The sequence below is a fragment of the Geotrypetes seraphini genome, chromosome 12, assembly GCF_902459505.1.
Source record: "Geotrypetes seraphini chromosome 12, aGeoSer1.1, whole genome shotgun sequence".
Classification (NCBI taxonomy): domain Eukaryota; kingdom Metazoa; phylum Chordata; class Amphibia; order Gymnophiona; family Dermophiidae; genus Geotrypetes; species Geotrypetes seraphini.
Window position 1 is genome coordinate 29,683,433 of NC_047095.1, and position 14,350 is coordinate 29,697,782.

The following is a 14,350-nucleotide window of genomic DNA, read 5'->3' on the forward strand; positions in this document are numbered from 1 at the left end:
AGATTCAGGACTATGGTGGTTACAGAGAAAGGAAGAAGCTGGACTATGAAGGCAGGTGGGGAAAGGAAAGGAAAATGCTGGACAATGCATAAGGGAAAGGAAAAAGAGAGAAATGCTCCATTTGGCTTGGGAAGACAGGGGAAAGTACTGAGAGGCTTAGGAAGGAAAGAGAGAGAAGGAGAATGGGAGGGCTAGGGTAAAAGAGGCGGAAAGCTGCAGAGTAGATGCAGTAGAAAAGAGAGATTGAGGACTGAATGTTGAGGAGGCCTGAAAACTGAGTGGATAAACAGAAAAATAAATGGAAGAAAGCTAAAAGTGAAAGATGGAAGTCAGGGAGGAAGTGAAAAGGAGTGAGATGGTTAGAAAATAAAATGGCTAGGCAACAAAGGTAGACAATAAATTTTATTTTATTTTTTATTTATTAACATTTCAAATTTAAAACAAGTAAACATTACTTGAATACAGATTAGAAATAAAAATCCCACTATAGTTGCTCATGTCATTACAAGAAATAATTATTTAGTCCACAATTTGAGAAATTTTATTTTTTAATATACACTAATAATCACTGTTTCTTCTAAGCTACGTGGCCACATGGTCATGCACCTTTTTTAAGCTGCTGCACAATAAACTCACCAGAACCTTTCCCACCTGCCTCCCTGCTGCTGTTTCTTAAGAACAGCAGCAGCAGTGCCAAAACATGAAGCCATTGTGGGCCATAATCTTCAAGGCCATCTGTGTGGCTGCTGGTCCTGTCACCTCCTCATTTTCCAGTTCAAAGGCAGAGCCTCAGCCATACTGTACGTACAAAGGGGTGCTGAAAAATTCTCAGCCCAAACAGGAGGAGAACGAGGTGAATATGGTACAATGATCCGAAACAAAGTCAAAACATAGAATTTCGTTTCTGCAAATTGGCACTTAACAAAATAAGACAACTCTTTTCAGCTACAGTGGCAAAGTAATGCTCAGAATTTAGAAGTTGGTTGGTTGGGCTGAGAACTTTTCAGCAGGCTCTCGTATAGAGCTTGTGACTCCCTGATTGATTTATGGTTTGGTTATGCTGGTCTAGAGAAAATGCAGCAGCAGATGTATTTGTTAGTCTTTAAACCTTTACAAGATATTTCTCCTCAGCATTTGAAAAATCTGTCTTAATTGTGCTTGATGCCTCTTCCTATCTTGATTTTAGAAAGCAGATTAAAACTCAGGCCGAGTTCTTAATATTTTTATTATAATCTTTTATTATTTTATTATAATCTTATAATCTTTTATTCTTAATCTTTTAATTATAATCTTTTAATCTTTTATGGCATGTATGTATTTTTCTTATATTATATGCATATAACTTGTTGATTTTAATGATTTGCATTGTTTGTATTTCAATTTAATTGTTGTGAACCGCCTAGAACTTTCTGGGTATGGCGGTATACAAAATACAATTATTATTATTTTTATTTTCACTGTCACACGCTTCATTCTGCTGGGATAGATTGATCGAAAGCACCACCGTTGTGAGAGGAAGACTATCTGTCACTAGGATCACTGCCTTTTCAATTGATGCTCCTTGCTTCTGGTATAAACTAGATTTGTGGATTGAGATTAATTTGCAGAATTTTAAGAAATGTTTAAAAGCTCATTTATTTTTGGAAGCTTTTGGTTAAGTTTTATTCTGTTTTATATTATTGGTTATGTCACTGTATGGATCTGTCTTGTTTTTATCATTTTTTTATGTATTTCACATATGTTTTTAGTTACATTTTAATTGTCAACTTATGTATGTTGTATTGAGAGGCCCTGCTTAGCGCATGCTTACAGACATTAGCATGGATTATTTAATACCTATGGGCCACATGGCACTTAATGCATATTAATGTCAATTAATATGCGCTAAGCTTTAGTAAAAGGGCCCCTGAATGTTTAGACCAATTTTGTGGGCTATTAATTGTAATAAATCAATATGTTAGTTTTTGAAATTTATATCTGTTGTCTTTGGAGATATTTTACTAAAGGATGTTAGCCCATGTTATCTGACACAAGAACAAGTTTATTCCTATGGGCCCTGCTGCAGATAACTTGTGTTAATCTTTAGTAAAAGATCCTTTTTATAATTTGTAGAGGACAGAAAGAAAGGCATCACTGTTTCTATGTCTGTGGTGCTGCATTGTATATAAACTGTGGATTGCTGGGGTTTCAGTTTATTTTTTAATTTGTGATCACTTATATGTATTATCCCAGGACAAGCAGGCAGCATATTCTCAACATATGGGTGACATCATCCATGGAGCCCCGATGCGGACAGCTTCACAAGCAGATTTGCTTGAAGAACTTTCAGAAAGTTCACGACTGTCGCACTGAGCATGCGCGAGTGCCTTCCCACCCGACGTAGGGTGCACATCTCCTCAGTTCAGATAGCTAGCTAAGAAGCCAACCAGGGGAGGTGGGTGGGTTGTGAGGATATCTGGCCTGCTGTTCCTGGATAACATCTGTTACGGTAAGTAACTGTGCTTTATCCCAGGACAAGCAGGCAGCATATTCTTGCAATTTTTTGTCTGTCAGTTTAACGTTTTGCTCTCTCCTTTAGGAAACCCAATGATATTTTCATGTGTTCATATGTAATTAACTAAAAAACAAAACAGTGAACTAGTTTCAATGTAGATAAATCCTCAAAACAATATAAAAACAGTGCTTTCATATTGTGAAAAATTAGATCACAAACACATTTTCAGGCTAAATTAGGCGGGTATCTGTCACTGAGCTGGCTTCCAAAATGCTGACTTTGTGCTTCAAATGTTTAACCGGCACTAAATGCTTCCAGCCCTTTTCAAAAACTAAAGTGTCATCATATTACTGCGTAACGGGATGATGTCATCATTACAAAGTCCCAGTCATTATGCTGTCAAAAGAATTCATACGTTTTATTGATCACTGATTTTGGGTAACCTCTCTCATTGAATCTCATATTGTCAGTCTTCAAGCTAAAATCCTCTTGAGATGAACACAAACATTTGAGGTGCCAAAACTGACCTGTTGGGATATTATTCCGTAAGTGATGAGGATGGAAAATCTCATATCGCAGTAGATAGTTCCTGTCAGTGCTCTTTCTATAAGTGGTATAGTGAAAGTGCCATTCTCTAACGTGATCAAAATGTCCAAAAAGGGCAACTGCTTACAATATGTTTGTGATGTGAATTGTAGGTTTGAATCACAAGTATTTAGCCAATTTAAATTTTTAAAAAACTCAGGCTAAGTACCTACTTAGTCCGCAAAAATGTCATTGATGTATCTTTGCAAAAATTGAGAGGGATACAAAAATTTGTTTTCAAAACCAGAAACATATAAACAAGCGATGGATGGTGCATCTTGGCCCCCATCGCCGTGCCTTTTAATTGTTTAAAAAAAATTATGACCAAACTGGAAGTAATTCATTCCAAGGGCGATTTTGGCCAGTTGAACCAATAGCTCCACCCGCTCCAAGCAGAGAGAACAAGCCGAATGATCTCAGATTGTATGACAGTGGTATTGTTTATATTATTCAATGCCCATTCTCCCTACAATATGTAGGATAAACTACCAAGAGCATCAAGATACGGATAGGGGAGCACTTAAATAAAATTAGAACGGGGGTCATTGAGGCACACATTATTGGGCATTCTCCAGCCTAGCGGCTTAAAAAATGAAATTGAATGGTGAGCTTTTATGTAATACCTGTGATTCTTTTGACAGCATAATGATTGGGACTTTGTGATGATGACACTTCCGTTTTTTTAAAAAGGGCTGGAAGCCTTTAACGCCAGTTAAACTTTTGAAGCAGAGAATTAATATTTTGGAAGCCAGCTCAGTAACAGGTACGGTACCTGCCTAATTTAGCCTGAATGTGTTATTTAATTTTTCACAATATGAAAGCATTGTTTTTATGTGTTTTGAGGATTTATCTACATTGAAACTAGTTCACCGTTTTCCTTTTAGTTAATTGCATATGAACACATAAGAATATCATTGGGTTTTCTGAAGAAGAGAGCAAAGTGTGGTCCACATTGGGACCTTTCAAACCCTTTGAGATAAGTTATTTATTTTTTTATATTTTGTGAGAAGAGGATAACACATTTATGAATATCACCAATTAGAAATTTATTGTCATTTTTTGATTGCACGTATTACATATATGTGGTGATTGGGAGGTGAGTTCTTCAACAAAGACAAGTCCCTAGAAGGGCTTCGTGTTTCTCAACATATGCTACAAGATCAATACAAGATAGACATTATACTACACTGTTTATACATTATACATTATACAAGACTGTTTATGTATATCTTATGTTTCTACGTATTCAATTTAATAAATTAATCCCTGGCAATTTATATCTCTACATTTAAACTCAAAAAATTTTAGGAAATGTACATCCTCTAGCAAATGTCCTTGGAGCAGACAACTAGTTTGTACCAAGAGAAGAAAAAGGCAGTGCTGACTCATCTTTAGTATTCAGAATGTGTAAGGTCTGAATCATTGTTAAGCATCTTTTGGGAGCTGAGCCTTAAGATTAAGAATTAAGTAAATTTTGGAATTGGAAGATCTATTCACTATTTGTCTTAACTACGATATCTCTTCTCTCTTAAGGGTCCACCAGGTCCTCCAGGTTTACCAGGTCCCTCAGGAAAAAGAGGTCCAAGGGTGAGTAGAAAAGTCATCATTTTCAGTGTTGATAACCAGAGTGTAACATGCGTTTTTCCTCACTACAGATAAGAGATGCTTTTTAGAAAAGAAACCACAATGGAAATCTTTGATGTTCAGGAACAATTGCTCTACTTAATAAGAAAATAGTGGGAAGGAAAAAAGCATAGAAATGTGTTTGAGCTCTATAGCCCAATGTTAACATCTCTTGAAGAAAGCTAGTAGAGTTTATGAGAACATGTTCTCCAAATTTTAACAAAGTTTTTTTGTAGCAGTAATGCTATTGCTGGAAACGTTAGTCTTCTGTGTTCCAGTGATCTCATCTCAGTAGTCAGAGGTCAAGTTCATTTTCTTTTCAAAATGAAAGGGAGTGGATGGCAAGAAAGGATTCATGCATTTCCACAAGCTGTAGTTTTAGGTTAAAAACATTTCAAATAGGAGAAATATTTTTGGCCAAACCCCACCTATCCACTCTATACCCTTAATAGCATATTCTAAAATGCTTCTATCTACCCAACCAATGCTAAAATATCTTTATTTACCCAAAACTTACTACCTTAAGACCTCTACCACTCTTCGGTAATTCTTATGTAACTCTTATGACATCTCTTATGCTATTCATGTAAACTTATGTAATTTCTGAAAACTTTTATGTAATCTGCCTTGAACCGCAAGGTATTGGCGGAATAGAAATCACTAATGTAATGTAATGAGAAAATATGCTCTCAGAAAGTGTAGTTTCTAAGGTCCTGATTCTATAAAGTCTACCTAAAGTTAGGCGCTGATATAGGCACCTGTTCTATAGAACTTAGGTGCCCATTATAGAATCATACTTAGCATCACCTAAGTGTGTTTAGGTGGTGCTCAGCATTCCAACATTTAGGTTTCCCAATTTATACCTGGGTTTTTTATGCCTAAAGATAGGCGCTGATATCACCTGATACACAAAGAGGTACCTTAACTCAAAAACATGCCCATGATCCATCCCAACCACGCTTACTTTTAGTGTAGGTGCTTTGGGCTAGGTGTCTATTTTTTTTATAGAATCGAGTTTGTTGAGTAAGGCGCCTAACTTTTTATTAAGTCCAATTAAAGCTGATTGTGAGGTGTTGAGTGCCAATATAAGCAATGATTAAGCCTATTGCTCAATAAAATTGTGTCAATATCGGCGCATAGCTTTAGGCAGACTTTATAGAATCCAGGCCTAGGTGCTTGTTATATCATCCTGCTTACCTGTATACAAATCTGCATACTCTTGCTTGTTTATCTAGCTGAGTTTAACTACTTGCTGCCTGATATTCATAGCAATTTCAATGATCAGAAGAGGCTCCTGGCCTTTTAAATTGCTTCTCTGGGGCTAAGCAGCAATATTCAGTGGCACTTAAATCAGTCCGTGCTGCTGAATATTGCTGCTAAATGGCCAACACTAGCTGGCTAAGTTAGGGACAGGCCAAGAGTGGAGATTGGGCAGAGCATGGACCTAGCCGGGTAGTGACAATATTTATAGAAACATGATAGCAGATAAAGTCCAAATGGCCCATTCAGTCTACCCATCTACAGCTTCCACTATCTCCTCTCCCTAAGAGATCCCCTATGCCTATCCTACACAGTTTTTTGTTTCCATCACCTCTACCAGGAGACTATTCCACGCATCTATCACTCTTTCTGTAGATTACTCTTGAGCTTATCACCCCTTAACTTCATTCTATGCCCTCTCATTCTGGAGTTTTCCTTTATTTGAAAAAGGCTCACCTCCTGTACATTAATGCCATGGAGATATTTAAATGTCTCTTATCATAGTCTATCTCTCCCACCTTTCATCCAGAACATAGGCATGTGGAACTCCCCTTAGAAAACCCTTCCAAACCTCAGACTCTGCTTTTGGGAAAATTCCTCTTTGACAAAACTCAAAAGCCTTCCTGTACTCAGCACATACATTAACAACTCCATAGCAGCAACCATTACTCACCTGGCTCCACCTGAGAGCCCTGCTGGCTACATCTCAAAGTTGCTTCTACCTGCAACTCCATTCCTGCTCTTAGAAAACTCTTCCAGACCTCAGACTCTGCTTTTGGGAAAACGCCTCTTTGACAAAGTTTACGCCAAGTTCTAGGAGACTTTCGAGATAAGTCTTCACAGTCACAGTGCATATTCAGCCCCTGGCCCTCTCACTCTCTTCTCACCCCCACCCATCCCTAGGCTCACATTACATATATAAACCTACCCACCAATCACCCACAACACCCCCCACTACCTTTTGCTTAGCCAAATCCAACCTAAACAGACTAAAGATAACAAAATTACAAATATAATTCACCAGCTCAAAAGCTTTACCTCCTCAAACTTATAACAATCTTGCCGATTTTGTGCTTTGCTAACCCAGTCATTATCAACCAAGACAGACATGGTGACCTAAGAAATTGCCCCCAGAAAAATCCCTCCCAACATAGCCCCCACAACCTAAGATCAATCCCTATTTCCCCATACACCCCAACAACAAAAAAACTATCACCCTCATAAATGTCAGATCAGTAAATAACAGATATCATACTAAATGACCTCCTTACAAATAAAAACTGGGACATATTCCTGATTACTGAAACCTTAAAGTTAATGATTTGCCCCCCAGGCTATCAAACCTTAGGATGCTCCTGTACAAGTAAAAAGGGAGGAGGAGTAGCAGCCATTATAAAATCAAACATCATCCCAAGACTGATGGACACTATCACACTAAATGGCATTGAATGCCTCACCTTCTCCCCTGGTCAAATCAGAAGCCACACCTTTGCCCTGATCTACAGAGCCCCAAGCTCCCTCATGAATGCCCTAGATGACCTCATAATGGTCATCAGAAAGCTAGTTATCTCCCACCAACAAATCGCTATCCTTGGCAATTTCAACTTTGCAAACTCTACCCAAACACTATTCAAATGAGATCATAAAGGGCGTCCACCACATAATCCAAACCATCCATCATCAGCAGAGGACAGGCATGCATCTCCACAGAGCATGCACTGCACAGTCTGGCCTGACAGGCTCCTGTCATAAAGGAAGACACCACTACATAAAGCTTTTTTTTCAACATAATATCCACCCTACAATCCTAAGAGCCCTTAAGCATCACTCCGCCAGTACTAGGGAGGGCTGTGCGCTGAATAACCTGCGCCACAGCGTAATCTATCTTAGATTATTAAAAAACCTGCTGAAAATCAGGAATGAAGGGATAAAGCTAAGACATAGCATTAGAAGGTCAGAAAGAGCTGTCTGTGGTATCACATTGTTCTGTAACCAGACCAAGGAGCTGCGGATGGAATGGAAAAAGGCATACGAGAATGGTCCCTGACTGAAGCCTGAAAAGTGGAAGGTGGAGAATCCAAATAGATCTCTTTCAGAATAACAGCAATAAAAAGTTGGCCAGAACCTCACTGAAAAAGTCTGCAGATAGAAGGATGAGCACCCACAACCGGACTCTCAGGGTGGCCGAGGTGACTAGTCCCAGCAAGGGCATCAGCCCTTTCCAATATAGAAGCAGTGTCGGGAGACAGAAGAGGCATCTACTGCAATCAAGGTCTGCCATAGCTGGATGAGAGGGCTCCTGAACAGGAAGCTCTGCCACCAGCATAGGCTGAGAAAGACCCGACGCGCCCGCCAGCTGCATCAAACGAGCTGGGTCTGAAGAATACACTTTCCAGAGAAGCGAAATAAAATCTGGTGAAAAGGCACTGGATATGTTTTCTAGCTCTCAGGCTAAGAGGGTGAATGAAGCATGTGCTCAGAAAAGTATTGAATTTTTGCAACTCCCGGATTGTGAGTTGGGATTGAACACCTAACGTATGGAATCCGGAAGCGGCGTAACAAAGTCAATCAGATTTGTCTGACAAGACCTGCCTCTTGTATAACCATGTTTCTTTGAGTCCTGCAGTTCATTTGATTCTAGAAATCTCACTATCCTCTGCTTAAGAAGCATTTCCATTAGTTTACTCACTCCTGAGGTCAGACTAACTGGCTTCTAATTCTCAACTTTCTCCTTCCGCTCTTGTGGAGAGGGACCACATCTGCCTTTCTTTGGTCCTCGTGGTGGACAATCCAGGTCACTAGTACCTGGCAAAAGCCCAAAAAATAACAACATTCCTTGCTACTGATCCAAGCAGTGGCTTTCCCCATGTCTGTCTCGACAACAGAATATGGACGTTCCCTCCAGGAAATTTTCCAAACCTTTTTTAAAACTAGCTACGCTATCCACTCTTAACACAACCTCTGGCAATGCGTTCCAGAGCTTAACTATTCTCTGAGTGAAAAAATATTTCCTCCTTTTGGTTTTAAAAGTACTTCCTTGTAACTTTGAGTGACCCTAGTCTTTGTGATTTTTGACAGAGTAAAAAATCGATCCACTTTTACACATTCTACACCAGTGTTTCTCAACTTCTTCAAGCCAAGTACCCCCTAAGCCTAACAAATACCAACCTAGTACCCCCCCAAGCTCAGCCACTGACCCCACCCCAGCTCCGCCCTTGACCCACCCCATAATAGTACTAATTGTAATGCAATTTCTTCTATCCATTTTTCATATACACACAATATAATCTTATCTATAATAATAAAAAGCTAAGCGCGCATGCGCACTCGAGCTGCATGTTCCCTGATCCCTTTTCTGTCGGGATGTGGCAGCACGTGTGCGCATGCGCTAGATGGCGCAACGTGAGGGGCCGCCACTTAGGAGAGCAGGGGATTCGGCTGGCCCAAGCCAGGCAAGACCCCCCTTCCCTGCTGCACCCAGGCCCCACAGTCCTGCCTACTTGACGGCCCAAAGGTATCACAGGATCGACTCCTCAAGCCGGGACCGCAGTCTGCTTTGCCCTGCCCTCCTTTGCACGCTTTAATGCGGAAGCAGGGACCGCAGCCTGCTTTGCCCTGCCCTCCGCATGCTTTAATGCTGAATCACTGATCCCACCCACCCAGGCCCCGGCGGTCCCCGCCGGCAGAGGCAGAAAGACAGCTCGGCGGCGGATTGGCGTGACAGTGGCATGGGCTGCGGCCACCTAGCGCCATGGAGCGGCCCATATCAAGGCGGCCGACGATTGGCTGGAGCGACGGCGCTCAGAAGCTATGGTTGGGAGCGCGAGACTGTTAGGTGGGCAGGCGCTGTGGCTGTCCCAGGCTGCTGGCACTGCACCTCCCCCTCCTCTCCCAAAAGACCAGGTCTCATCAGTGGAGGAATCGGCGAGGGCAGGAGCAACTATGACAGCTCCTTCCTGTAAGAGGTACTAGATCACCAGGGCAGTTAAAGGTAGTTTATGGGGGATGTTCTTCAAATGGGAGGAAGGGCCAGCATGGTGGCACGCATTTTCTTCCAGTGGAGTAAATGGTTGACTCAGCCTATTGGAGTCCGTCTTTCTGTTGGGGTGGGATGGATTTGGGTCCAAGAAGACTTGATCTGGTGGCAAAAAGGGAGGGGGGAAGAAGTTTCAATTTCAGCCAAAAATGCACTTGCATTTTTGGCCGAAGGATGAAACATGAAATCTGATTTTAAGCTGGTTTTGGTTCAAAAATCCAAACTGAAATTTGGTTGACTTCCAGAAAATCAAAAGGAAGACTTAAAGTTTTGGCGCTGTTCCAGGAAATATAGTAGCTTATATATTTCATCTATAATGTCCTGAGAAAATATTGTCTTGAAATAGTCTCACACACATCATGAATTAGCAAGCAGTGCTCCGAAACAGGTTTCTATCATTGCCCTGAGTTTCGTATAAGGCTCAAAATTAGGCAACAGCCAAATATAATAACTGGCCATTGTTATTATATTTCGTTTTTGAACTGTTGCCTTATACAAAACTCAGTGCAATGATAGAACCCTCATATGCCAGGCCTGAAAAGAACACCTGATAAGTGTGTGAGACTGTTTCAAGACAATAGTTTCTGTGCCTAAGTCTACATATCTATTCTAGCACCCGTTAATGTAACGGGCTAAAAAACTAGTTAATACATAATGGTAACCACAAAATTAAAAACCAAAACAAAACCTCAAAGCACACTGTAAGCACAGAAAATGTTAATTATCATTTATATTTGGGGTTTTTTTTTCAAAGAGGTCAAGGCAGATGACTTTAAAATATGCAATCAGTAACAACTATAGAAAAACAGACAAATATAGAGCAAAATATAGACAGCAGATATAAATTCACAAAACTGACACAATTTGATCACTAAATTGAAAATAAAATTATTTTTCCTACCTTTGTTGTTTGGTGATTTCATGAGTCTTTGGATGCATTTCCAATATTTATTTATTTCAGTCTCCTGCACATTTCCACTCCTCTGGGCCCCATTCCCTTTCCCATCCAACATCTCTCTCTCTCTCTGTCCCTCCATGAGTCCAACTTTTCTTCCTCTCTCCTCCACCCCTATTGGCAATATGTGTCCCTCTCTCTCTCTCACTGTCCTTCTGTCTTGAGAGATCCAGGCATCTCTCCCACCTACTCTACTGCCACATCCAACATGTCTTCCTCTCTCAACCCCTGGATCACGTGCAGCATTTTTTTTACAACTGCCCACCAGCCCCATGCCCATTCTCCTTCTATCACCCCTCTCCATCACAATGCCACTTTTCGCCTTCTATCACTATGTCCAACATTCCTCTCCTTTGCATCCCCTTCAATCTGCCCTCTCCACCACCATATCCAACATTTCTCCCTCTCTTCCTTCTATTCCCCATGCATCTCTACCTCACTCCTCTCTATGCCCAATTTTCCTTTCTTCCTTTCCCGATGTGCACATATCTAACTCATGTGCACCATCTCTCAGTCACACACTCATGCCCATCAATTATCCCTTTCTATTCCCTCCCTCCTAAGTCTCAAGTTAATTCTCCCATATGTCGAGTTTGTGCCCCCTCCTTCCCCGAATTCGACCTGTCCACAGAAGCCGCAGGCGCCACCAGTGATCCTGCCTAACTCCTGCTGAAGCCGAAGCTGGGGATACCTCCCTGTCTGGCAGTCTGCTGCACCACTCCCCACACCCAAAGCTGACCCAGCCACCAAGCCAGAGCCGAGATGCTCCATCAGCAACTCTGCGCAGGGAAGGGCCACAATGGCACGTGCAGCAATTCACACGCTACACGAGGCTGACTTGCAAGCCTTCCCCCGACGTTAATTCTGACATCGGAGAGAAGGTTTTGAGGCAGTGAGGCAGTGATTGGATGGCCTGGAACCTTCTCTCCGATGTCAGAATTGACATCGGGGGAAGGCTTGTGGACCTGCTGCGTGCAGTGTGTGAGTTGCTGCATGAGCCGTGGCCCATCCCTGCATGGAGTTGCTGCTGGGGGGGGGGGTGTCATGGAGCGTGTCATCTCCGGCTTGGTGGCAGGGTCGGCTTCGGGGGTGGTGGAGCGGGCTGGCAGACAGGAAGGCATCCCTGGCTGTGGCGGCATTGGCTCAGCAGAAAGTCGGCAGGGATCCCCAGCAGGAATCTGCATACCCCCAACAGGCAGCCTGCGTACCCCCAATGATTCGTGTACCGCATGTTGAGAAATACTGTTCTACACTACTCAGCATTTTGTAGACTTCAATCATATCTCCCCTCAGCCATCTCTTTTCCAAGCTGAAGAGCTCTAACCTATGTAGTCTTTCCTCATACGAGAGGAGTTCATCCCCTTTATCATTTTCTAGTGCTGCTATATCTTTCTTGACATAAGGCAACCAGAATTGAACGCAAAACTCCAGATGAGGTCACAACATGGAGCGATACAGAGGCATTATAACATTCTTAGTCTTGTTAAACTTCCCTTTTAAAATAATTCTTAGCATCCTGTTTGCTTTTTTGGCTGCTGCTGCACTTTGGGCAGAAGATTTCATCATATTTTCTACAATGACACCCAGATCTTTTTCTTGGACGCTCACCCCCAAGGTGGACCCTAGTTTCTGGTAACTATGATTTGGTTTATTCTTCCCAATGTGCATCACTTTGCATTTGTCCACATTAAATTTCATCTGCAACTTGGATGCCCTGTCTTCCAATTTTTTACAATCTGCATGCATTTTAACGACTTGAACAGTTTAGTGGCCTCTGCAAATTTAATCACCTCACTCGTCATTCCAATTTTGAGATCATTTATAAATAAGTTAAATAGCACTGGTTCTAGTATAGATCCCCAAGTCACTCCACTATTTGCTCTCCTCCATTGAGAAAAATAGCCATTTAACCATACCCTCTGTTTTCTATGCGATAACCAATTCCTAATCCACAACTGAACTTTTCCACCTATCCCCTGACTCTTTAATTTTCGCAGGAGCCTCTCATGAGGAACTGTGTCAAAAGCTTTCTGAAAATCTAGATACACTACATCAACTGACTCACCGTTATCCACATGTTTATTCACACCTTCAAAGAAGTGAAGCAAATTGGTGAGGCAAGATCTCACTCGGCTGAACGCATGCTGACTCAGTCTCATTAAATCATGTTTGTCTACGTGTTCCACAATTTTATTTTTTATAATTGTTTCCATTATTTTGCCTGGCACTGAAGTCGGGCTTACCGGTCTGTAATTTCCTGGATTTCTCCTGGAACCCTTTTAAAAAATCGGCATAACATTAGCCACCCCTCCAATCTTCAGATACTATGGATGATTTTAGCGACAGGTTACAGGTCACTAACAGCATGTCAGCAATTTCATATTTGAGTTCTTTTAGTACCATGGGATGTATACCATCCAGTCCAGGTGATTAACTTGTCGATTAGGCATAGTACATCTTCTAGATTCACTGAGATTTCTTTCAGTTCCTCCACATCAACACCCTTGAAAACCATTTCCAGTTCAGATAGACATCTTACATCTTCTTCTGTAAAGATCAAAACAAAGAATTCATTCAGTCTCTCTACTATGATCTTATCTTCCTTGAGGTCTCCTTTTGCAGAATAGATACTTTCAAGTAGGTTTTTCAGAATAAGAGTGATGGTCACTATGAATTGTTTTTCTATCCCTGTCAGTACATAGAAACAAAGAACAGGAGAGATGAAAATCACTGCACTAAGTGCAACAGTGGTCCTCAACAGTTTTCTTAGTTGTTTATAAGGGTCATCAAAACAGTGCCTTGCCTGGTCCTTCCTTCCTTGTAGGTCAAAAGGAAAACCCTCCCAGGCTTCCTATTTTCTCATACTGATAGCACCAATTTTGTGTGGGACAATCATGACCGTTTAGGGTTATACTAATGCCATTATTTACAACAGGAAGCAATTAAAGAGGCTCCCTTCAAGAATTGCAATTCTTGTGTCAGTACAGCAGATACTGTAATTAGGGAAGATTAAGTCTGGGGAGTGCTAAGTAAATATTTTTTGGCTGAATTTTTTTCAGTGCTGACCATACATTTGATTTACATTGTTATGTTATGAAACAGTTTCCCCTTCAAACATGAGTTTATTTTTAGTATTGAATTGGCTAGTGTCTCAGAAATGCTAATGAGGGGGGTAGAGGCAGGAAAAAAGCCTGACCTACAGATTGTGTTGGGAGACTTGGATTGATCTTAGAACAACAGCTGCCTATAATTAACACACAAGAGGCCCTGTGTATTCATTGTATGTAATTACCCTGAAAATGCTGGCTAAATGTTTGATTATGATGACCACATTCTAGTTTATACAGTAGATGTTGGGGGCAAAAGGCTAGAAACCCCTTAATATTTTACAGGAAAG

At 41.2% G+C, this 14,350-nt stretch overlaps 1 protein-coding gene across 3 annotated transcripts in view; it reads left to right on the plus strand.

Annotated features, from left to right (window-relative positions):
• Nucleotides 1–14,350, plus strand: part of COL24A1 (collagen type XXIV alpha 1 chain) — a 460,026-nt gene that overhangs the window by 73,342 nt on the left and 372,334 nt on the right. For all 3 annotated transcript variants that reach the window (XM_033916356.1, XM_033916354.1, XM_033916355.1), the window contains exon 4: nucleotides 4,613–4,666. In XM_033916356.1, coding sequence (XP_033772247.1) covers nucleotides 4,613–4,666 — 54 coding nt within the window. The remainder of the gene's footprint in view (nucleotides 1–4,612; nucleotides 4,667–14,350) is intronic.